The following is a 26,071-nucleotide window of genomic DNA, read 5'->3' as shown; positions in this document are numbered from 1 at the left end:
AGGAGACACATTGGCAAATGAACTTTATGTGATAGATAGCTAGTTCAATACAAGCTGGTATTCTTACTACAATGAATTGTTGCATGGTGAGGTAGGGGGATAGTACCTACTCAAGTTCATTCAAAACAAAACTGGGTGTAGCCATTTTACAGAAAATTCCAAGGAGCTATGTTAAGCACTGAGAATTGAAGAATTTTGTACTTTCATCACCATTTACCTCTTCAGTAATCGAATCTAATGATGAAGTGGCTTCATCATACAGGATGACTGGGGGATCCTTTAAAATGGCTCTTGCGATTGCTATTCTTTGTTTTTCTCCTCCTAGTAAAGAAAAAAAAAAGTGCTTAAGGAAATATAGCATACAGATGTTTGATGTTTCTATTTCCATTGATTATAACCACCAAGTCATGCCACTGACACCCACCTCTACTCTGTTTTATTACATTGCAAGGGTCGAGGTTCACATTCAATGACAGATATCATTTGTCGAACTCTATTCCCTAGGACATGAATATAATTCAGGATTTTGACTTTGTGAAAGGGAAAAAGGACAAAGGGTATGGCGGGGATGGGGGTAATTCTTCTCATCAGAAATGTGAACATAACATTTCTGAAAAAATCTCAGAAAAAATTCTGGTACAAATGTAAAAAGTCTCTGAAGTGTTAATATCTGAATCCTGAAAACTTGGAGGCATGACACTGTGCATACCAATTTCTCTCTACATAAAAACAGCAATCAGTCAGTATTCTTAAGGATTTATTTTTGTTTGTTTTTATAGTAAACTAATAATATCTTCACAGATTCTTCAAAGTGGAAGGTATATATTATTAATAGGTAGTATTAGTTCACCTTAGTTCTTTGCAATGTATCCCCAATACAGCAGAATTTTAAACCACAAAGAAAAAAGGGGTCCAGAAAGGGTAACTGGTTTACTATAGGTTGCAGGGCAAAACCCAACTGTATCTGAAATAAAACCTGACTCATTCCCAGTGCACTACTCTTATTGAACTGTGTAAGCCCATTATTTATTCCTAAATATATTCCAGTGTGTGTGTGTGGGGGGGGGGGGATCTTTCTTCACTGGAACTCTAGTAAGTCTAAGGTTATCAATTTTATATAGGACTATGGAAGGAAGTACAAGAGATGATGTATACATTACTGAATGCCCCTTATGGATTATTTTCTTACCTATTATCCATTAATTTATCAAAACATTAATTTATCAAAGTTTAAAAAACTTTAAAATATGACTTAAAAAACTCCATTAACACCCAAGTAAGTTTTTGGGCGGGGGGAGATAGCATAGTGGTTATGCAAACAGACTCTCTTGCCTGAGGCTCCAAAGTTCCAGCTTCCATCCCCCACACCACCATAAGCCAGAGCTGAGCAGTGCTCTGGTGTTTCCTTCTGTGTCTCTCTCTCTCTCTCTCTGCATCTCTCTAAAAAATAAAATAAATAAAGTATTAAAGAAAAACACCCAACCAAAAAGATATGTGTATACCTATGTTCATAGCAGCACAATTCATAATAGCTCAAACCTGGAAGCAACCCAGTTGCCCAACAATAGACAAATGGCTGAGAAAGCTGTGGTATATTTACACCATGGACTACTACGTAGCTATTAATAATAATGAACCCCCCTCTCTGACCCATCTTGGATGGAGCTAGAAGGGATTATGTTGAGTGAGATAAGTCAGAAAGACAAAGATGAGTATGGGATGATCCCACTCATAAATAGAAGTTGAGGAAGAACAGAAAGGGAAACTCAAAGCAGGATCTGACTGAGTTTGGAGTAGGGCAGCAAAGCAAAAATCTCTGGGAGGAGAGTAGATGTTCACCTTCACTGTGTTGGGGGGGGGCGAGGGACACAGACCTTTGGTGGTGGGAATGGTGTTAATATACACTCCCACTTAACTCATAGTCTCACAAACCACTATTTAATTAATATGAGGGGAAAAATGGATTGAATATCTCAAACTTTTTGATGCACAGACCATAACTCTGACTATATACTCCAGGGAGAACAGAAACACCTGGTGGCATCATTTCTTAAGATACAGCTATATGTAAATAGCATTAAAGGACATAAATTATGGTGAGGTCTTGTATGATACAGCAAATCCTAACAATGGGATTTTCAAAGTTATCCCACTTGCCAAATAATTTGGTTATAGCAATAACTATCCATTGCTTTCCTAAACCCTAAGACAGCAGGAACCTTCCCCTTTCTCTACAAAACCCATATTTTTCCCAGTCCTGGAACCTCTGGAGTGGGGCTCATTTCCTGCATGCTTCTCAATTTATACCAATTGATACTGCATCTGCTGGTCTCGTTTCCAAAATTCTGCTGAATAGAATTAAATCTGGGTTTGTTTTTATCCATTGAAAATTAAGGGCCAAATCAAATCTAGTATTCATTCTCTCTTTGTTTTTTTTTTTGTTTGTTTTGTTTTTTGTTTTTCTATCAGACTACCACTAGGGCTCAGTGCCTGCATGGTTCTTTTCCTTTTTCTGTCTTTTTCTTTCTTTTTTTAAGTATAGAGTGAGAGCTGCAGGAGAGAGAGAAAGAAAGGAGAGACACTGCAGCACTGTTTACAAAACTTCTCCCCATGCAAGTGTTGCCATGTGGTGGCCAGGGGCTCAAACCCCGATCAGCGTACATGATGAAGTGTGACTCTACTGGGTGAGCCACCTACCACCACTGGACTATATTTATCTTAGGAAATTTCTTCTATTTACTTGTCATTTCTGTCCTTTCTAATGTAATGGCATTCTCACAGGTGTAAAGTGGTGTTGCACTGATATCTTTATATTTTCATTTCTCTGATGACCAGTGACTTTCAACATCTTTCCATGTGCTTGTTGACACTCTAGATCTCTTCTTCAGTGAAATAGACCTATCCTATCAGTAATTCCTGTCCTGGGGATTTACCCAAAGGAAAGAAAAGCACCTATCAAAAGATATCTCTGTATCTATGTTCATACCAGCACAAATTATAATAGATAAAAGCAAATGTCCAATGACAAATGAGTGGCTAAAAAAACTATGGTATAGGACTGGGATAGATAGCATAATGGTTATGCAAAGAGAGTCTCATGCCTGAGGCTCCAAAGTCCCAGGGTCAATACCCTGCACCACCATATGCCAGAGCTGAGCAGTGCTCTGGTAAAAAAACAAACAAACAAACAAACAAAAACATGGTGTATATATACACAATGGAATATTATTCAGCTGTTAAAAATGATATGGTCATGGCCTTTGAGTCATCGTGAATAAAACTGGAAGACATATTAAGTGATATAAGTCAAAAAAAGAAGGGAGAATATGAAGTGACACATGGAAACACATGTGTGGTGTATTTCATCAAAGCAAAGGACTTGGGTGATGCTGTGGGCAGCAAAGGTGGAAGAGAACTTTGGGGTCCTGGTGAATACTGAAATTATACTCATATATCAATGGCTGCATTAACCCCCTCAAAAATAAATAAAAACACAAGGGAAAAGTTAAAATAGAGTGAAAGTGGGCAACTTGTTTTGAAAAAGTTTAAGGTAATAGGTTTAACGACATTAAATGAACAAGAAAAACAATCGAAAAACAAAAGGAGACTTTCAGTAAGTTAGAAAATAGTTTAAACAAAAATAATAGACTTAAAATATAGCTACCTTAAAGAATAAAACTGGGACCAGATGGTGGCGTACCTGACTGAGCACACTGAGGTTACAATGCGCGTGGACCTGGATTTGAGCCCTTAGTCCCCACCTGCAGGGGGAAACTGTGAGTAGTGAAGTAGTGTTGTAGGCATCTCTGTCTCTGTCTCTCTTCCTCTCTAGCAACCCCTTCCCTCTCAATTTCTGGCTGTCTCTATCCAATAAATAGAGATAGTAAAAAAAAAATTTTTTAAAGAAAATAGGCAGGGGGCCGGGCAATGGGGCACCCTGTTAAGGGAAAACATTGCAATGTGCAATGACCTGAGTTCAGGCTCCCAGACCCTCCCTGCAGGGGGGGAGCTTCATGAATGGTGAAGCAGTGCTGCAGGTGTCTCACTATCTCCATATCCCCCTCCTTCTCAATTTCTCTGTCTTATCAAATAAAATTTTTTAAAAATAAAAAGAATAAAATAGGTAGACTCATAACTAATAAAAAGCTGACAGAGTTGAGGAGATAGCAGTGGAATACATAAACTGAACAGTAAATAGAAAATGTGAAAACAGTGTAAGAGTGCTAGGAAGCTACATCAAAAGGAAGAGCATCTGCATTATAGGAACCAAAGAAGAAAAAGATAGAAATCTTATTTCAACAGATTACAATTGAGACCTTCCCTAATCTGGGGGGAGAAACTAAATATCCAAAATATAAGAGACTCAAAGAGTCCCAAGTAAACACATCACAGGTCATATGATAATGAACAAGATTAAAACTAAAGGAAGAGCAGAATACTAGGGAATAATGAACCACATATAAGGGAATCACTTGAGGAATATCTACAGGCTTTTCAGTGGAAACCCTGCAGAACATAAGGAAATGGAACAATATTATGTTTAAAGTGCTGAAAAGAAAAAAAATATTTCACTTATGTAAAACAAGAATCCTTCACCCTCCATATTATCATTTAGGTTTGGTTTGGTTTTAGATAGAGTGAGAGGCAGAGAGAGTAAAAGAGATCAGAGTGCCAAGGCTTCATTCAGTGCAAGTGGGGATTGAGCTTGAATCTGAGTCACACACATGGCAAAGCAGCACACTTTTACCGGTCCCACATTATCATTTAGAGTAAAAAGCTTTACAGAAAAACAAAAATCAAAATAAATGATCACCATGAAATAGGCATTGTATTTAAGGGACATTTAAAAAATCAAAAAATGGTTCATATAACCTTAAACCAAAAGAGAAATGCAAGAAATCTGAGAAAGAATTAAAACCACAAAAAAAAGAGGTTGGAACACAATGAAAAATACGAAGATGAAATAATAAATAAATAAAAGCAAAGACCAATGTGCTGCAGGAGGCAGTACAGAGCACTGGACTTCAAAACATCTGCAGAAAATTGAGAAATTTTACACATGTATCAATAACTGCATTTACTAAACCATTAACCCATCATAAAGATATACTTAAAAAAAAAAGCATGAGATCCTGGGTTTGATCCCCAGCATCAAATGGGTCAGAGTGACATTCTAGTTCTTTCTACTTCTCTTTCTCATGCTAATAAATAAATCTTTTTAAAAAGGCAAACTAAAAACAAAATCTTCCAACTGATAATAGGCAATAAACCCCTACATTTCAATAATTACATAATGGTCTGAATCCATCAATAAAAAGACAGAAGGTGGAGCCTGCAGATAGTAAACTGGGTAAAGCGTGTGCCTTATCACGTCTGAGGTTTCACCAGAGCACAAGGAGACCTATAGGACGTTGGTAAAAGAAGTAGAGAAGGACACACAGACATGGAAGAACATTTCTTGTTCCTGGATTGGGGCAAAGAAAACATTATTGGAGGCTGGGCAGTGGCGCACCTGGTTAAGCACAAATATTATCATGCACAAGTGTTGTTAAAATTCGGGGGGTTCTAGCTGGCTGGTCTAGCTTCACGGGCGGGTAACAGAGACAACCAGAGACGTACAGCTGGGCAGAGAAGCTGTATTTCTTTATTCAGGAACAACGATTTATAAACTAAGACAAACTAATCACCAAACAAAACTCTGCTGCCTCTTTCCCCCGCGGCGACACCAAGCACTCTCTTACTCTCGAACTCTGGAACTCTGGAACTCTCCCAGGGTTCTTTTGGAGCGGGGCCAAGCGGGCCCGCGAAATTAGCAGAACTGATCCAATTTTCTTGGCGGGGCAGAGCTAGAACAACCCAATGTAAAGCATACAACAATTCCCCCTTTTCTTTTTAACTAAATGACTACAGTATCAAGGGTGTGGGGTGAACAGAAACCTATATCGTACAGGCATTTTTTTAAAAAAAGAAACTGGCACAAACATGGAGAAACATGTAAGCAAGTAACAAGAACCAGTGTGCTGCCAAGGGAAGGCCTGAGGGGGCCATGTTTTGTCTCTGTGGGCAAAACTTTATCAGCTTAAAAAAACATTTCTTGCCTCTGGGGGGCGTATTTGTCTCGACAGGCATTTGCATGGGGGTGGGGAACGGCCTAGAGTCTCAAAGGCAGCTGGCTGCAATTTACTTATTATGAAACAAAACTTGTTAGCATAACCATAGCGCAATCTAATGTTTCTAATAGAGAAGGAATTTGAGACTTTAATATATCAACAACGTCTTTTTAACCTTTTGTTACACCCATTCAAGATGGAGACACACCCTAGGTGTGTGCAGGAAAGGAAACCTCAGGCATGAGAATAATTAGCATAGCTGTTGTGCGATCTACCATTTCTAATATAGAAGGTAATGGAGAGTTTTACATATCAACAAGTCTATTTAACCTTTGTCTCTCCAGGTAAGTGTCTCTCTCTAAAGAGGGGTTGAGCACAGGAGGACACATAAATCTCACAAGGTTCGCAGCCATTTAAGCCTTCCCTCCTCCACAGAAAGTCCTACATCTTCCCACCTGAGCACAGCATTCCTCTAAAACATTTAAGCCTGCTCCATTCCATTTTTCTTTACTGTGTCCATTTAGATATAAAGGGATAGGAGGAGATGTTGCTGAGGAGTTATTCTGATGCAGTCTCCGCCCCCAGGTTTTACTACGCCCCGCGAAATCCAAGCAGTGCCCCCTTCAACCAATTCTGGCCCTACACGTCACCCCTGGTTGTCGCCCAATAAAAAGCCCCCTCACCCCCCCTCTGGGCTCTCAGTTCTCCCTCTCTGAGATCTCGCTCCCTGCTCTCCCCCCGTGGTCAGGTAGTGGGGACGGCCATTGCCGGCTGGCTCCACGTGGTCTGAACCAACCCCCCCCATCCTATAATAAAGATTTGTGTACCCCTTTGCTCTGGACGTCCACTCTCTTCTCCGCGGTGCAGCCTGACACCAGACCACCACAACAACACACAAGGACCCGGGTGCACACTCTTGCTCCTCACCTGCTGCTGTGGGGACACTTCACAAGCAGTGAAGCAGGTCTGCAGAGATCTTTCTCCCTCCCTCCCCCACCCTCTCATTTTCTCTGTCCTATGGAATAAGACAAAAGAAGAAGAAAAATGGCCACCAGAACTGGTGGATCTGTAGTGCCAGCATCAAGCCCCAGCAATAACATAAACATAAAGTAGAACTTGGACTGAGTTTGGGATATTGCACCAATGTAAAGGACTCAGGAACAGGGTGAGGGCAGAGGACTTTCAGATCCAGGTGCATGATGGGGAAGGAAGATCTAAGCCAGGAGTGAGAGTGTTCTGCAGAAAATTGAGAATTTTTACTCATGTGTGAACAACTGTATTTACTGCAAACCATTAATCCTCACAATAAAAAAATACTGGAAAGACATTAAACAAATGGAGACTTAAAACTGATATTATCCCTTCTCAGCAACCACTGGTAAACAAAAGTAAAAATAAAAAATAAAAATAGCTGGAGACAAATGAAAATGAAAACTCAAATTTTCAGGACCTATGGGATGCAACAAAAGTTAAATCTAAGAAGAAAATTAGCAGTGATACAGGCATTCATACAGCCACCAGAAAATAAGTTAAACAATTTAACCTTACACTTAAATCAATTGGAAAGAATAGGAGGAATAATTTAAAATCAGAACAGAAAAAAAATGAAATAGAAGCAAAATCGCTCACAAAATATCAATGAAATGAAGATATTCGTGGCAAATACAAATAATATCACTGAACCTTTAGCTTGGTTTATTAAAGAAATAAAAGAAAAAATTTAAAAACAGAATATAAATGAAACAGGGCAAAATACAATGAATAGTGAAGAAAATAGTTTGTGGGGAGATGTCAAAGATTTTATGAAATATCACATAAAAGACCTTAAATAACCAAATCTATTCTGAAAAGGGGAAATAAAAATCGAGGCACTATGTTATCTAACTCTAGACTGTACTAGAAAATGATCCTATTTGTACGGCACTGGCATAAAGCCAGACACACAGGTCAATGAAATAGAATTGAAACTCCAGAAATAAAATCACACAATTATCAATATTTAGTCTATAACAAAGGAGCCAAGATTATCATAAATGGAGAAAGGGAAGTCTTTTCAACAAATTGTAATGGGAAAACTGGACAGCTTCACTGAGAAAATGCAAAAAAACTACTCTCTAATCCCATATACAAAAATGGATTAACATTCTGGATATAAGACCCCAAACCATAAAGAATACAAAAAATAAGAGGTGAAATGTTCTACAACATCAGTGTCAGTGATGTCTTTGGGGAAATTACATCAGTGGCAAGGGAAAGGAAAGCAATGAATAACAATAGGACATACATTTAAACTGAAAACTATTTATACTGCAAGAGAAAATAAAAAAAGACTGAAAAGACATAATGGGAAAAATACATGCACACCGAATAAGAGGTTCTGAACAATCAAAAAAGGGTTATTACCTAGGGTATATAAACAACTCATACAACAAGAAAAAAATATAGAACAACTAAATAAAAAATGCATCAGACCATAAAGGACATTTCTCCTAGGAGAACACATAGATAGTCAACAGGCATACTAAATGATGTTCATTATCATTAGTTGTCAGAGAATGCAAATCAAAACTACAACACACCTGTGAGAATGGCTTTCAGCAAGAAGAACACCAAGTATTGGCGTGTTTGCGGAGAAAAACACAAACCTCAGGGGCCAAAGTTACAGTTCACTGAATAGGGTGTGTAGCTTCTCATGAGTACAACCTAGATTCAAGCCCTGGCACCAAATGAGAGGTACTGTGGCAGCAGGGGAAACTCAGGTTGGTCGCTCTCTCTCTCTCTCTCTCTCTCATATTTTATAGCCACAATCTGGATGAAAAAACAGCTCTGAAATTGCACATGGGAGGCAAGAAAGAAGCAAAAAAGAAAAGGAGGAGGAGGAAGAGGAGGAAAAACGACAAGAATGAGGAAGGGATGGAGGGAGGGAGAGAAAGCGACAGACATCAAGTCTCCTGCACTCTTGGTACGAATGTAAATTTACCAATTTATAACCCTGATAAAAATCTATGCATCTGCCTCAAGAAGCTAAAAACAGAAGTATCCTATGATCTAGCAATCCATTTCTACCAACTGAAGATAGAAAAAATATTAACCAGAAAAGTTATAACTACTCATAATGTTTATTGTAGCATCATTTACAATAACTAAAGTCCAGAAACAACTTAATTGCACATTAACAGTATATAGAAGACATGGTATATTTATATAATAGAATACCATACAGCTATAAAAAGATGGAACTCTGGGCTATAGAGATAACTCAGCATCAGAGCACAGGATATATAAACATTACTGAGGCCCCAGAGCTATAGGTTCAGTCCCAGCCACTTTCACATGCTAGCACTAAGCAGTACTCTGATCTCTCTCTTTTTTAAATAAAATCCTTTTAAAAAATATATATTTATTTATTTATTCCCTTTTGTTGCCCTTGTTTTATTGTTGTAGTTATTATTGTTGTCATTGTTAGATAGGACAGAGAGAAATGGAGAGAGAAGGGGAAGATAGAGAGGGGGAGAGACAGACACCTGCAGACCTGCTTTACCACATGTGAAGCGACTCCCCTGCAGGTGGGGAGTGGGAGGCTCAAGCCAGGATCCTTACACCAGTCCTTGCACTTTGCGACATGGTGCACTTAACTCATTGTGCTACCACCTGGCTCCCTCTCTCTCTCATTATTTAAAAAATCCTGCCATTTACAACAAGATGGAAGGAGCTGGAGGGGTTTATGTGAAGTGAGATTAAATTGGAAAGGTAAAGATAAATACTGGGTGATTTTTACCCTAGTGTGCAACATAAAGACAGAATTGATAAAGTAAAATAAAAAATTAAATCAGTAGATACTGGCAATAGAACCAAGTTTACCAGAAGAGGGTAGAGGGTGGTTAAAAAAAAAAGATGGGGGTTCCCGGAAGATGGCGGACTGAGAAGCTGCTAGTGGCCTGAGCTCTGACCACATCTCCTGGAAACGGTAGGATTTTCTGCCTTTAGTAGGCCAGTCAATAAGGGGTCCTAGCAGTGACACCAGGAGGTGACTATAACTTAATTTGGGTTAAGAATTAGAGTAGGAAAAAAGGGGAAAAATTTTTTTCCTTTTAATTTTTAAACATACCTCCTCCCCCTTCCCCCCCCCCATAACCAGTCCCTGGGGACCAGCTCCTAGCAGGCTCCCCTGCTAGGAGCTTCTTTCTTTACCAAATTCCTGTCCCACCAGGGAGTATCATTCATTCTAAGTCTATACCCTTCTGAAACCTCTGGATTTTTTTCTTTCTAAGTAGCCAACTCCCCCACCTCACCCCACATAGCTAATTAAATAATTAAAAATAAATAAATTTTAAAAAACCCTTTCCTTTCACTGTTCTTTTTCTTATCTTTTTCTTTTCTCTCTTTTTTTTTCTTTTTCTCATTTTTGTCATCCTTTCTTCCTTAATCCTACAGCTTCCAAACCTACAGCCCCCAGCACCCACACCACCAAACAGTGTGCTTTATTGAATTCACTGATACACATTTGGGAATTATTTTGGGGAAGAATTCTGACTCAGTGTGGACTCTCACTGCGAGTGCCTCTGCTCAACTTCCCTTCCTCCTTTAGCCACCCCTAGAATATACAGTGGATAGTAGATTTGGATAACTGTCTATTTCAGCTATCCTTGTCTAGTCCTGAGGTGTTTTTATTTTTCTCATTCTTAACAATCAGCTGCCTCTGATCACAAGGTTTGAGGTAATCAGGGACAGGGTTTTTATTTTATTTTTTTTCTACCCTGATCTATTTTACTATTAATACGATATAAAGGCATAATATATCTTCCCCCACTTTAGGTTGATCAGAATTAACTCTTAGCATATATTTCAGTGCTAGGGTAGTGGGCATCTTATCTATTGTGGGAGGAACTTGTCTCCTTAATCCTACCTCCTCTAAAGACTCTCCCATCCCTCCCCCTCCTAGCTAATCAAAAAAATTAAATTAAATTAAAAATAAAGTAATAAAAAAACCTTTCCTTTTACTGCTCTTTAATTACAGCTCTTTTTCTTATCTTTTCCCTTTTCTCTCTCTTATCCCTTCTATCTTTTTCTTTTTTTTTATCTTGTCATACACTTCTTCCTTCCTTCTTCTTTGCCTTTCTGAATTTGTGAATTATTTTGGGGAAGAAATCTGACTCAGAGTGGACTCTCTATGTGTGTATCTCTGCTCTAGTTCCCTTTCCCCTCTTGTTACCCCTAGAATATACAGTGGATAGTAGATTTGCATAACTGTCTATTCTTGCTATCCGTTCTTTCTTTTCTCTTTCTTCTTCACTGGGATTTGGTTACTATTTGTTCACAGACTGGAGAAACTGTTTGGCTAATTGGTAATGATTAAACTGCTTCAATACTTGCTTCAGTTGCTACTGTAATTCCTGAGGTTGGTGAGTGCAATTGTCATAAAGGTATTTAGTACAGTGTAGCTTGTACTCAAGACAAAACAAATGAGGAAAAACAGAGCATATAAAAAAAAGAAACACATAAATCAAAAAAATGGGTAGATCAAAAACAAATAAAACTGCTACTACAATGAATGAAGACAAGAGCCCAGAAGAAACTACAAATCAGCCAGAAGTAACCATAGATAAGAAAAGTATGCAAGCAATAATTAACTTATTAATCACAGAAATGAAAACAACATTGGAGGAAAGGAATGGCAGTATTAGGGAAACAACAGTTGAGACCCCCAGGGAAAATACTGATTATCTTGAGGCAGTTAGAGAACTGAAAGCTGAAATAGCTGTAATGAAGAAAGAAGCTGAGGCAAGGGAAAGCAGACTGACAGAAGCAGAAAACAGAATTAGTCAGACAGAGGATGAGTTAGAGAAAATGAAGAAACAGGTGAAAGAGCTTAAAAAGAGATTGAGAGACACTGAAAACAACAACAGAGACATATGGGATGATCTCAAAAGAAGTAACATTCGTATAATTGGCCTACCAGAGGAAGAAAGAGAGGAAGGGGAAGCAAACATTCTAGAGGAAATAATAGAAGAAAACTTCCCAGACCTGAATAACAGAAAGGAAATCAAGATTCAAGAGGCCCAGAGAGTACCAAACAGAATCAACCCAGACCTGAAGACGCCAAGACACATCATAGTCACAAGGAGAAGAAGTAAGGATAAAGAAAGGACCCTAAAGGCTGCAAGAGAGAAACAAAAAGTCACATACAAGGGAAAACCCATAAGATTATCTGCAGACTTCTCGACTCAAACTCTAAAAGCCATAAGAGAATGGCAAGATATCTATCGAGCCCTGAATGAAAAAGGGTTTCCACCAAGTATAATATATCCTGTTAGACTTTCATTCAAACTAGATGGAGGGATCAAAACCTTCTTAGACAAACAACAGTTAAAGGAGGCAACCATCACCAAGCCGGCCCTGAAAGAGGTTCTAAAAGACCTCTTATAAACAAGAACATCACTATAATACTTGCAATATATCAGAGCAAACAAAAAAAAATTTTTTAACAATGGCACTAAAATACATTAAATCCATAATATCAATAAACATCAATGGCTTAAACACACCCATCAAAAGGCACAGGGTGGGGGGATGGATCAGAAAACATAACCCAACCATATGCTGCTTGCAAGAATCCCATCTATCACAACAAGATAAACACAGACTTAAAGTGAAAGGATGGAAAACTATCATACAGGCTAACAGACCACAAAAAAGGGCAGGAACAGCCATTCTCATCTCAGACACGATAGATTTTAAATTAAATAAAGTAATAAAAGATAGGCAAGGACATTACATATGATTAGAGGATCAATCAGCCAAGAAGACATCACAATTATTAACATCTATGCACCCAATGAGGGACCATCTAAATACATCAAGCACCTACTCAAAGAATTTCAAAAATACATCAATAGTAATACAATAATAGTGGGAGACTTCAATACCCCACTCTCACATTTAGACAGATCAACAAAGCAGAGAACCAATAAAGATACAAGAGAACTGAATGAAGAGATTGACAGACTAGACCTCTTGGACATTTTCAGACTCCTTCACCCCAAAAAACTGGAATATACCTTCTTTTCAAATCCACATAACACATACTCAAGGATAGACCACATGTTAGGCCACAAGGACAGCATCAATAAATTCAAGAGCATTGAAATCATCCCCAGTATCTTCTCAGACCACAGTGGAGTAAAACCAACATTTAACAACAAATTATTAAAAGTCACAGAATTTGGAAACTAAACAACATACTCCTTAAGAACCACTGGGTCGGAGACTCACTCAAGCAGGAAATTCAAATGTTCCTGGAAACAAATGAAGACACAATCTTTCAAAATATTTGGGACACAGCTTAAGCAGTACTGAGAGGGAAACTTATAGCCATACAATCACATATTAAACACCAAGAAAAAGCTCAAATGAACGACCTTACTGCACACCTCAAGGACTTAGAGGAAGAGGAACAAAGGAACCCTAAAGCAACCAGAAGGACAGAAATCACTAAAGCTAGAGCAGAAATAAGCAACATCAAAAATAAAAGAACCATACAAAAGATCAATGAAGCCAAATGTTGGTTCTTTGAAAGATTCAACAAAATTAACAACCCCCTAGCCAGACTCACCAAACAAAAAAGAGAGAAGACTCCAATTAATAGAATTGTAAACGATGGAGGAGATATCACAACTGACACCACAGAAATCCAGAGAATCTTGCAAAACTTCTATAAAGAACTATATGCCACCAAGCTAGAGAATCTGGAAGAAATGGACCAATTCCTAGAAGCATATGCCCTTCCAAAACTGAACCAAGAAGAACTACAAAATCTAAATGCACCAATCACAGACAAAGAAATTGAAACCGTTATTAAGAATCTCCCTAACGCAACGATTGCCACCTCAATATGCTTCACCTCAGACTCTGTCCAGAGACTTCACGTGTGGAATGACAACCCTTCAGCTTCATTACTCGGGTGAGACCTATTCTTTTATAGTACACTCTAGTTTCATCTCAGGTGGTTCACTTTCTAACAAAGTCCCAAAACCTAGATATACACCAGTTTCTGTGAGAGAGAGATTATGTTCACACGTATCCATAAACTACTGCAAAATATATACCTGAAAGCAGAAGTACACTAGAGTTTGAAGTGAGTACCATCCCAACACTTCCTCTCCACTATTCCAAGCTTTGGGTCCATGATTGCTCAACAATTTTTTTGGCTTTGTATGTTAACTCTCTTTTCAATCACCAGGTTCTAGATGCCATCAGGATGCTGGCTAGGCTTCCCTGGATTTAAGACCCCACCAATGTGTCCTGGAGCTCAGCTTCCCCAGAGACACACCCTACTAGGGAAAGAGAGAGGCAGACTGGGAGTATGGACCGACCAGTCAATGCCCATGTTCAGCAGGGAAGCAATTACAGAAGCCAAACCTTCTACCTTCTGTAACCCTCAATGACCCTGGGTCCATGCTCCCAAAGGGATAGAGAATGGGAAAGCTATTGGGGGAGGGGGTGGGATATGGAGATTGGGTGGTGGGAATTGTGTGGAATTGTACCCCTCCTACCCTATGGTTTTGTTAATTAATATTTCTTAAATTAAAAAAAATTTTTTTTAATTTAAAAAAAAAGAATCTCCCCAACAACAAAATCCTGGACCAGATGGCTTCACAAATGAATTCTACAAAACTTTCAGGAAACAGTTAGTACCCATACTTCTTTAGCTTTTCCATAAGGTTTAAGAAACAGGAATACTCCCTTCCACCTTCTATGAAGCCAACATCACTCCGATACCAAAAGCTGATAGGGCAAGAACAAAGGAAAACTACAGACCAATATCGCTGATGAACATAGATGCCAAAATATTAAACAAGATCTTGGCCAACCGGATACAGCAACATATCAAAAAGATTGTTCATCATGACCAAGTGGGATTCATCCCAGAAAGGCCAGGCTGGTTCAACATCTGTAAGTCAATCAATGTCATTCACCATATTAATAAAAGCAAAGCCAAAAACCACATGATTATCTCAATAGATGCAGAGAAAGCCTTTGACAAAATCCAACACCCATTCATACTCAAAACTCTACAAAAAATGGGAATAGATGGGAAATTCCTCAAGATAGTGGAGTCTATATATAGCAAACCTACAGCCAACATCATACTCAATGGACAAAAGCTGAAAGCATTCCCCCTCAGATCGGGGACTAGACTTGGCTGTCCACTGTCACCGTTACTCTTCAACATAGTATTGGAAGTTCTTGCCATAGCAATCAGGCAAGAGAAAGAAATCAAAGGAATACAGATTGGAAGGGAAGAAGTCAAGCTCTCACTATCTGCAGATGATATGATAGTATACATAGAAAAACCTAAAGAATCAGGCAGAAAATTACTGGAAGTTATTAGGCAATATAGCAAGGTATCAGGCTACAAAATCAAATGTACAAAAATCAGTGGCATTTCTTTATGCAAACACTAAATCTGAAGAAGAAGACATCCAGAAATCACTCCCACGTACTGTTTCAGCAAAATCAATCAAATACCTAGGAATAAAGGTGACCAAAGAAGTGAAAGACTTGTATGCTGAAAACTATGAGTCGCTACTCAAGGAAATAGAAACTGATACCAAGAAATGGAAAGATATCCCATGCTCATGGATTGGAAGAATAAATATCATCAAAATGAATATTCTCCCCAGACCCATATACAAATTTAATGCAATACCCATCAAAGTTCCACCAAGCTTCTTTAAGAGAATAGAACAAACACTACAATCATTTATCTAGAACCTGAAAACACCTAGATTTGCCAAACCATCTTGAGGAAAAGAAACAGAAATGGAGGCATCAGACTCCCAGATGTTAAACTATATTAGAAAGCCATCATCATCAACACATCCTGGTACTAGAACAAAAATAGGCCCACATACCAGTGGAACAGAATTGAAAGCCCAGAAATAAATCCCCACACCTATGGACATCTAATCTTTGATAAGGGGGCCCAAAGGATTAAATGGAAGAAGTAGGCTCTTCAATAAACGGTGCTGGGAAAACTGGGTTGTAACATGCAGAAGAATGAAATAGAACCACTTTATCTCACCAGAAACAAAAATCAACTCCAAATGGATCAAAGACCTAGATGTCAGACCAGAAACAATCAAATACTTAGAGGAAAACATTGGTAAAACACTTTCCCACCTACACCTCAAGGACATCTCTGATGAATCAAACCCAATTGCAAGGAAGACTAAAGCAGAAACAAACCAATGGGACTACATCAAATTGAAAAGCTTCTGCACATCCAAAGAAACTATTAAATAGAGAGACCCCTCACAGAATGGGAGAAGATCTTCACATGCCATACAGCAGACAAGAAACTAATCACCAAAATATATAAAGAGCTCAGCAAACTTAGCACCAAAAAAGCAAATGACCCCATCCAAAAATAGGCAGAGGATATGAACAAAACATTCACTACAGAGGAGATCCAAAAGGCTAACAAACATGAAAAACTGCTCTAGGTCACTGATTGTCAGAGAAATGAAAATTAAGACAACACTAAGATACCACCTCACTCCTGTAAGAATGGCATACATTAAAAAGGACAGCAGCAACAAAGGCTGGAGAGGTTTTGGGGACAGAGGAACACTTTTACATTGCTGGTGGAAATGTAAATTGGTACAGCCTCTGTGGAGAGCAGTCTGGAAAACTCTCACAAAGCTAGACATGGACCTTCCATATGATCCAGTAATTCCTCTCCTGGGTTTATACCCCAAGGACTCCATAACACCCAATCAAAAAGAGGTGTGTACTCCTATGTTCATAGCAGCACAATTCATAATAGCTAAAACCTGGAAGCAACCCAGGTGCCCAACAACAGATGAGTGGCTGAGAAAGCTGTGGTATATATACACAATGGAATACTATGCAGCTATCAAGAACAATGAACCCACCTTCTCTGACCCATCTTGGACAGAGCTAGAAGGAATTATGTTAAGTGAGCTAAGTCAGAAAGATAAAGATGAGTATGGGATGATCCCACTCATCAACAGAAGTTGACTAAGAAGATCTGAAAGGGAAACTAAAAGAAGGACCTCACCAAATTGTAAGTAGGGCACCAAAGTAAAAACCTTGTGGTGAGGGGTAGACATGCAGCTTCCTGGGCCAGTGGGGGGTGGGAGTGGTGGGAGGGATGGTTCACAGTCTTTGGGTGGTGGGAATGGTGTTTATGTACACTCCTAGCAAAATGTAGACATATAAATCACTAGTTAATTGAGAGGGGGAAAATCAATTGTATGTCTCAAAGTTTTTCAAAACACAAACTGAATCTTTTTAATATATAGGCTGTGTATTTGATATGCGGACTCTCTCAAAAGCCTAGACCAAGTAGATCAGAAGCATCCAATAGCACAGCTATATACAAGATACTGGGTACTGTACAGCAAACCATAACAAAAGGACTTTTCAAAGTTAACCCAATTACCAAATAATGTGATGATAACATTAACTATCAATTGTCTTTTTGAACCCTAAGATAGCAGGAACCTCACATCTCCACTATAGAGCCTCTACTTCCCCCAGTCCTGGAACCCTTGGATAGGGCCCACTTTCCCGTATGCCTCTCCCAATCCATACCAAATAATATTGCATCTGCCGATCACAACCTAAGCAACACAATGATTGCCACCTCAACATGCTTCACTTCAGACTGTGTCCAGAGACTTCACTTGTGGAATGACAGCCCTTCAACTTCATTACTCGGGTGAGACCTTTCCTTTCATAGTATACTCTAATTCCATCTCAGGTGGTTCACTTTCTAACAAAGTCCCAAAACCTAGATATACACCAGTTTCTGTGAGAGAGAGCATATGTTCACACGTATCCATAAACTACTGCAAAATATATACCTGAAAGCAGTACACTAGAGTTTGCAGTGAGTACCCCCCTAACACTTCCTCTCCACTATTCCAAGCTTTGGGTCCATGATTGCTCAACAATTTGTTTGGCTTCGTATGTTAACTCTCTTTTCAGTCACCAGGTTCCAGATGTCATCAGGATGCCGGCCAGGCTTCTCTGGATTGAAGACCCCACCAATGTGTCCCGGAGCTCAGCTTCCCCAGAGACCCATCCTACTAGGGAAAGAGAGAGGCAGACTGGGAGTATGGACCGACCAGTCAACGCCCATGTTCAGTGGGGAAGCAATTACAGAAGCCAGACCTTCTACCTTCTGCAACCCACAATGACCCTGGGTCCATGCTCCCAGACGGATAGAGAATGGGAAAGCTATCAGGGGAGGGGGTGGGATATGGAGATTGGGTGGTGGGAATTGTGTGGAATTGTACCCCTCCTACCCTATGGTTTTGTTAATTAATCCTTTCTTAAATAAAAAAAAAAGAAAAAGAATAAAAAAGATAAAGACATATTTGCAGCATTTTACTTCTGAGGAAATGTACAAGTCCATAAATCTAATTGTCTACAAGGGCATGGAAATGAAATTTAGCTATATGGAACAATTAGTAAATAAGTCAAGTATAAGGAGGTCTGAAGTATTAAGGACACCCTGACACACTGCTCTCTATCCTTCCTACATAAATAATACTGGTTAACTTTTAGTATGAAAAACATGTTAATACTGTTCTGAGGATGTACTTACAGTACTTATTATATCTTACTATTCATCATTTACAGCTACAATTAGAAAGCCTTTATTATATGAAAACATAATTCTATTATGCTCGATTGTTTATAGTCAGGAATAGGAGACTACAGACCTCTTCTAAGGTGACTGGATGAGATCTAGGTTTTACTTAGCCATTACATTTTCAAGTAAAATGCCTCTAAGAAAGGGCTGAATGGCATTTTCAAGTTGGAGAGGGCAAGTCTAAAATCTACAGTTACCTAATTAAATATTGACCTGTCATACCATCTGGCAGTTTCTCTACTAGGTATTAAAGAACACACACACACACACACACACACACAAAAAAAAAACATTACTTATCTGAAGATTCATGTCCATGTTCATTACAAAACATTTATAATAGCCAAACTTTGGAAACAACCCAAATGTCCAATAATAAATGAGTAGATAATGAAGTTGTAATATATATATATATATATAATAAAATGGGGTACTACACAGCTGTAAGAAATGTTTTATTTTTTGCTACAACATCTATGAAGCTGGAATGAATCATGTTAAGTGAAAGAAGTCAAAAGAGTAAGGACATATGCTAGATGATCTTAATCACTGGGCAAAAGGGTGGGTTAAGAAACAAAGCAAGGAAAAATACAGGAGGAATCACTAATAAACTTTGGTCTATTTCATCAGATCAAAGGACTCAAAATACAGAGTAGCAAAAAGGGTTAAAAAGGGGCTGGGGACTCTGCATTATGGTGGAAGGAAATAACAATTGATGGTGGGGGAAGAGATGTAAAAATACTCTATATGACAATAGTTGTAAATAATCATTTCTTCAGCAAAGTGATTTAAAACAAAGTATACAGTCACATGGAAGGTGGCTTTGAGTCAGAGCACTAGACTTACAAGTGTAGGGTCCTGAGTTTAACACCTAGAAGAAAAAATATCAGAATAATGCTCTGGTTCCCAGCCCCCTCCCTGCCACTCTCCTCTCCCTTCCCTCCCTTTCTCATATGAATGTCTTAAAACTTTTGGATTACCTGAAAGCTTGAGTCCTCGTTCCCCTACTTGAGTGTCATATCCATAAGGCATTCGAAGAATTGCATCATGGAGTCCAGCTAATCTTGCCACTGTATACACTTCCTCAGGTGAAGCCTTGATATTTCCATATAACAGATTGTAGTAAATGGTATTATGGAAGAGGACAGCATCCTGGAGGAGGTATATATGTGTATATGTATATATCTATATCATATAGCCACTATGAAAAAAAAAAAGCAACACTAGAGACATAAAGATATCCTTATAATCCCACTTTCATGCCCAGAGATAATCATCCATGAGTCATGTTTACTGGAGCATGAGGGACATTTTTGGAGGCATTTATATGGCTAAACATGCTACTGCTCCCCCCCCAACACAAGCGGGTCCATCCAGTACATATTATTGTACAAATTTTTTTTTAATTTAACATACCCTGGGGATTGTTCTATTCAAATCAAAAACTGTCTCACTGTGGTTAACAGTTATATATTAAAGACATGTCATTAATTTATTTATTCAGTACTCCATTGAGGGACATTAATGGGATTCATAAGTTTTTGCTACTATAAATATGTAGGAATAAAAAATATATATCCTGTTTACTTGTGTACAAAGGATTAAGAAGTACACTGATAGTAAAAGCTAAGTGCACTTTTATACTTTAATAGTATTGTCCTGCTGTCTTCCAAAAATGCTCTAACAGTATATACTCTAGACAACAGTATATGAAGATAAAAGGATATCATAAGAAAGCAAGCTTGCATATTAGTATTTTTAGTCATTGATGAGTTAACCATGTTGTTTACCTAACTACCAATGAGACTGAATTTGTTTTCATATGTTTTAAACTTGTGTTCATATGTTTTAAGAAGCCTTTAAATTGTGCACAAAATACAGGAAAAGAACTTTTACACTAGAGCTATTTGGGGGGGAGAGAATTCACTACAAGTATTCATTATTCAGTTTATTCTGACATGGTGCATTAAAAAATAATCTACTTCAATTTCTTCTTTTCTTTCAGTCTTAAAGTGGTTTTGAAGACAATAATAAGATGAAATAAAGTAACCCCATTAGTTCACATTAACTAGGATATTCAATTAATTGATAGTTTAATTACATCACTACAGTGATGATAAAAGTGGAAAAGGGCAGCGTGCCAGGCATCAGATCGCTGGAGAAACTTTTTATTTATTTATTTTTATAAACTTTCCCACCAAGGGCTTTGATTATGGTTCTAGTAATAAGCTTTATAAAAAGGACTAGCTGTAACCAATTGTTTCAGCATTAGAAAAACCGTCTAACAAGGTTATCATCTTAACTTCTCAAATTTTACTGTGAATGTATTCCCTGCCTCCAAATCCATTCATGAAATATTTGTGAAATACTCAGTATAGGTCAAACACTGTGCTTGTTATTAGGGGACAGTGATGAATAGGCATACACATTTTGTGCACATAAATCTTTTTTTAAAAAAATTATATTTATTTATTTATTTTCCCTTTTGTTGCCCTTTTTTATTGTTGTTGTAGTTATTATTGTTGTTACCGATGCCATCGTTGTTGTTTGATAGGACAGAGAGAAATGGAGAGAGATAGAGAAGATAGAGAGGGGGAGAGAAAGACACCTGCAGACCTGCTTCACCACCCGTGAAGCGACTCCCCTGCAGGTGGGGAGCCGGGGGCTCTAACAGGGATCCTTACGCCAGTCCTTGCGCTTTGCAGCCAGGTGCACTTAATCCACTGCACTACCACCCAATTCCCAGGCACATAAATCTTACAATTTTTATAAATTTACTATGTCAAACTGTTCAAAATTAGATGGTTTTATTTTTGTGAAGAGTTATGTAATTATGTGATAGACACTATACACAGTGCTTGCTTTATACATATTCTCTGTAATCCATAATGATGATTCTATTCTTTTGTCCTCACCAGGGTTTCACAATTCCAGGCTTTCCCCTACCCCCATCCTGGTAGACAGACAGAGAGGCAGAGAGAAAGGAAAAGAAATCACAGGATGGAAACTTCCTCCAGGGCACTGGGGGCCAGGTTCAAACCTGGGTTGCATGTATGATGGCAAAGCAGTCCACTATCCAAGTGAGTTATTTTGCTTAGATTCAAATTATTCTATCAAATGATCCATCGACCCAATAAATCTTCCACTTAAACAGATCTTTATTTTTTTAAATACCTGAGGCACCACTCCCACTGCTCTTCTAAGGCTTTCCAGGCTCACGTCTTGTATATTTTTACCAGCAAGGTAAATGTTACCCTTCTGAGGTTCATAGAAGCGAAACAACAGTCTTACTATTGTGCTTTTCCTGAAATTGAAGACAAGGAAAGATTATTTAGCTTCTATTAGGCAATAGAGAACTGTGTTTTAAACCACAATTGCCAAAAGGGGAAAAAAACAACAACAACACTGTATTGAGAATCATCAATCAATGATGAATTTTATTTCTGAATTAATATTCATAATTATAGAAAAGAAAAGGGAATAAGAAGGTAAAAATAGGTAGAGGCAGAAAGAGGGGAGAAAAGTTATGTAGCCCCCTAAGTGTGGGTATGAAGATACTCCTGAAACCTAATAATTCTGTAAAAACAATCTTAAAACACTAATTAAAAAAAGAAAAGAAAAATGTAAAAATAAAATGATTCTTCAACCTTATACTGAATGAATGAATCTCTAGAATAAACAAGTCCACTAAAAAAAAAGAAGAAGGAAGAAAAGGAGGGAGCGGGGGGGGGGGGAGGGGGAGGAAGAAGAAAAAAGGAGAAAGGAAGACATCATAGCGTTCCACAGTCATGGAACTCCTTTGGAGCCATCCATGATGTTCCCATGTGTTAACCAGGGTTTGATCCACAGGGTCTCATGCACTACAAGGTATGTGCTTTGCCATGTGAACAATTTCTCAGCACCAACAGAGAAGAATATTAGTAATAATTACCCACCCTGATCCACTACCTCCTACAATGGCCACTTTTTTTCCTGCAGGGACTTCAAAAGATATTCCATTAAGAACTTTCTGCCCTTCAACATATCCAAAATACACATTATCAAAGGCTACCGTGGCTGTCTGTGGTGTGATCTGAAGGGGAGATGCCATCACTCTGTCCTAGTATGTAAGAGAAAAATAAAAGACCATTTGATATACCATCTAGAGTAAAGCTATGCATACAATTTTTCTCATAGAGAATAAAACGAAAATAACAAGGGGGGTGTTTATAAGGAGTTAAAATCCTTCTAAGAGTGACGTTAAAAAATTTTTTTTCACAACTCACCAATAAGGTAAAAATTCTAATGCTTTGATTTCTGAGCAACTGAGGGGAGTATGTAGAGAGAAAGTGGGTAGGCAGGAAGGAACGTGCAAATAAGGAGACTAACAGACATATATTTTTAATCATTATTAGTAAATTCAGCACAAGTACAGACAGTTTATGTTAAACAAAATGCAGCTTCTGAGTAGTTTTTGCTAACATTGTATGGCTTGTAAACACAGAAGCAGAAGCTGTAACAACCTCAATACACATGACAGTTCTAATGGCTGAAAAAAGAAATTAGTTTCCTAACAGCTGATGTAAAAAACAATCCAATTAATAGGAGATGCCCAAATGCTTCTGATAAGGCACCAAACAGATTACTTACTTTAATTCTGGTGTCTACCTTAAGTAGGGTAAACAAGGTATTCATGTCTATGAGTGCTTGTCTAGTTTCTCTATATACAGTTCCAAGAAAATTAAGAGGTAATGACAGCTGAAACAGCAGTCCATTCACCATTACTAGATCTCCAACAGTAAGGGTACCTTAATATAAAATTTGGTAGAAGGAAAAAAAAAGAATATTTTAGAAATTACATAAATTTCCAGTTTAAAAATAGCAAAATTTAAATAAGATTATACTAGAACACAGAATAAACTGTACATAATCAACAACTCTTAGGTCTATTCAAATTTCAAAGCATTTAGTCTAGAGTATATATAGTATAAGAATATAAGCAACTTGATAATATGCTAAGTAGAATAAAAAAGCACACCATTACACAATACACTGTACATACATGCACAGTTTAAGTGTGTGTGTAGTATAAATTAGGAAATGAAAGGAACTGTAAAAGTTTATCCTTTTTTGCTACGACATTAGGAAAAATTCCCTTGTAATACAAACTAGAAATTTACAATAAGTACACATACATAGTCTGTGGCACCAAGGTAGCACACATGTACGAACCACTTGCAGGCTAACTTTACTATCATTATTACTATTATTATAATTTTAAAGATTTTATTTATTTATTTGTTAATGAGAGGAGCAGGAGAGAGAAAGAATCAGATACCACTCTGGTACATATGCTGCTGGGGATTAAACTTGGGACCTCCTTGAGAGTTCAATGCTTTATCTACTGCATCATCTCCCAGATTACTTATTATTATTATATTTTATTTATTTATTTGAGAGGGAGAGAGAGGGATGAAAGACCACAGTATTGGTCCAGCATACCTTCCTAGGTGCTGTGAGCTTGAACTCGGGGTCTCATGCATGGCAAAATATATACTCAACCAGGTAAATTATCTTCTGGCTCCAAAAAGAGTTTATATATTTAAAAGTAGAGTATGGGGCACATAAATAGCTCACCTGGCAGAGTGCATAGCTTTCTGTACATGAGGTCCCTGGATTAAATCCCGGTACCATCATGGCAGCACCAAGGGAGCTCCATGAATAGTGGTTTGTGATGTCTCTCCTCTATCTTTCCCATTTATTTCTTTCTTCCAAAAATAAGTAAGAATGAAAAGTTGGATCATGGGGTGGGAGTAGATAGCATAATGGTTATGCAAAGAGGCTCTCATGCTCAAGGTTCCAAAGTCCCAGATTCAATTCCCCATACCACCATAAGCTGAGCAGTGCTCTGGTAAAAAAAAAAAAAAAAAAAAGGGTCAAGGAGGCCACCCAGAATTTTCTTGCATGTAGGAGGCCCAGGTTCATTTCCCACTGCTGCATTTTAAAAATTCAGAGCAACTGGACAAATGATTTATCAGTGAATGAATGGACTTAATGACCTAAAAAGACCTGATTGAACAGGCTATATAAAAGGACAGATATCATTTACTTTTGAAATGTTTAGAAAATTGAAAACTAACAGAAAGATTTAAAAATTGTTAGTGATTCTAAAACCCAGTTTCTTTTATTTTAGTCCTTTGGACCACACAGTAAATTTTATATTGCTTTGTATTACTGTAAGAGTAATAAGAAATATTAGACATCAAAGTACTCCTGAAAGAGCCAGATTATAGTTTTACAAAATGTATAAACAGTTATCTCAATGGAAATAAATGTATATCTCAATGGAAAAAAAATCAGCACTAAACTTGCAGGAGTAAACTAAAGGAAGTTAAAAAAAAAGATACTATCATATAATCAAGAAAGTACATTATGATACTAAAGGCAAGTATCCAAAGGATGTCAAAGCACCTGATTGCATGTATTTTATAATTAAGATACAGATTCATTTCATTAATTTTTAAAATTTAAGTAAAACATCTATAAATCTCAAAATGCACAGATCCATTACCTGCCACAATTCCCTGACTGGCAAGCACCATTATAGCCGTTAAACCAACACTGAAAATAGCACTTTGACCAAAGTTCAGCATAGCCAGAGTTGAGGTACTTTTCAATGAAGCATTCTCATATGTCTTCAAAAATCCATCATACCTTTCTGCTTCATAGTTTTCATTATTAAAATACTGAAAAAAATATTAAAATATTGAATTCATTCAAGTATAATTGGAATTTATTTGAATAAATTATTGTGGTATCCCTTTCTACAGATTCCATGCATATACACAATTTGTACTGCATATACCATTTTAAAAACTGACTTTTAATACATTGAACTATAGTGCTCCTGTAGCTTTTTACAATAAACTATATTTGTAATTTCTACAAAATTTACTCTACAAATACTTATTGAACGCCTAGTTAATTTAAAGGTAGATAAGTTGCATTTGACTTTTGAACTGACAGCTCTCATTGTCTTCACTGCATTACACCACCTTTAACTCTCCCAGAGATTAGCAAATTCTGGAGGAGCAAGAATTAAATAGTAATCTATTTTTCACCACCCTTCATATCACATTTACTTATCGTGCTTTGTATAAAAGAGAAATTTGACTGTATTTAAGATTAAAAAATGAAAAAATAAAGGAAAACACTACACCAGTCACTGTGAGGGGCAGAATCAAGAATTTACATGCCATTTTGATTTGCTAAGAGTCTCTTTTAAATCCAGTTGCTA

The 26,071-nt window shown here is 37.7% G+C and overlaps 2 protein-coding genes across 3 annotated transcripts in view; both read right to left on the bottom strand.

Moving 5' to 3' along the window:
• Window positions 1-26,071, bottom strand: part of ZDHHC15 (zinc finger DHHC-type palmitoyltransferase 15) — a 394,441-nt gene that overhangs the window by 123,296 nt on the left and 245,074 nt on the right. The window lies entirely within an intron of this gene.
• The window catches only part of ABCB7 (ATP binding cassette subfamily B member 7), a 123,834-nt gene that overhangs the window by 10,802 nt on the left and 86,961 nt on the right, over window positions 1-26,071 (bottom strand). For both annotated transcript variants that reach the window (XM_007526070.2, XM_007526071.3), the window contains 6 exons: window positions 25,346-25,520; window positions 23,425-23,582; window positions 22,731-22,894; window positions 21,970-22,099; window positions 19,776-19,947; window positions 218-321 (listed from right to left, as the gene is read on the bottom strand). In XM_007526070.2, coding sequence (XP_007526132.1) covers window positions 218-321; window positions 19,776-19,947; window positions 21,970-22,099; window positions 22,731-22,894; window positions 23,425-23,582; window positions 25,346-25,520 — 903 coding nt within the window. The remainder of the gene's footprint in view (window positions 1-217; window positions 322-19,775; window positions 19,948-21,969; window positions 22,100-22,730; window positions 22,895-23,424; window positions 23,583-25,345; window positions 25,521-26,071) is intronic.

Source organism: Erinaceus europaeus, chromosome X (assembly GCF_950295315.1).
Source record: "Erinaceus europaeus chromosome X, mEriEur2.1, whole genome shotgun sequence".
Lineage (NCBI taxonomy): Eukaryota > Metazoa > Chordata > Mammalia > Eulipotyphla > Erinaceidae > Erinaceus > Erinaceus europaeus.
This window is presented reverse-complemented; position numbering and strand designations above follow the sequence as displayed.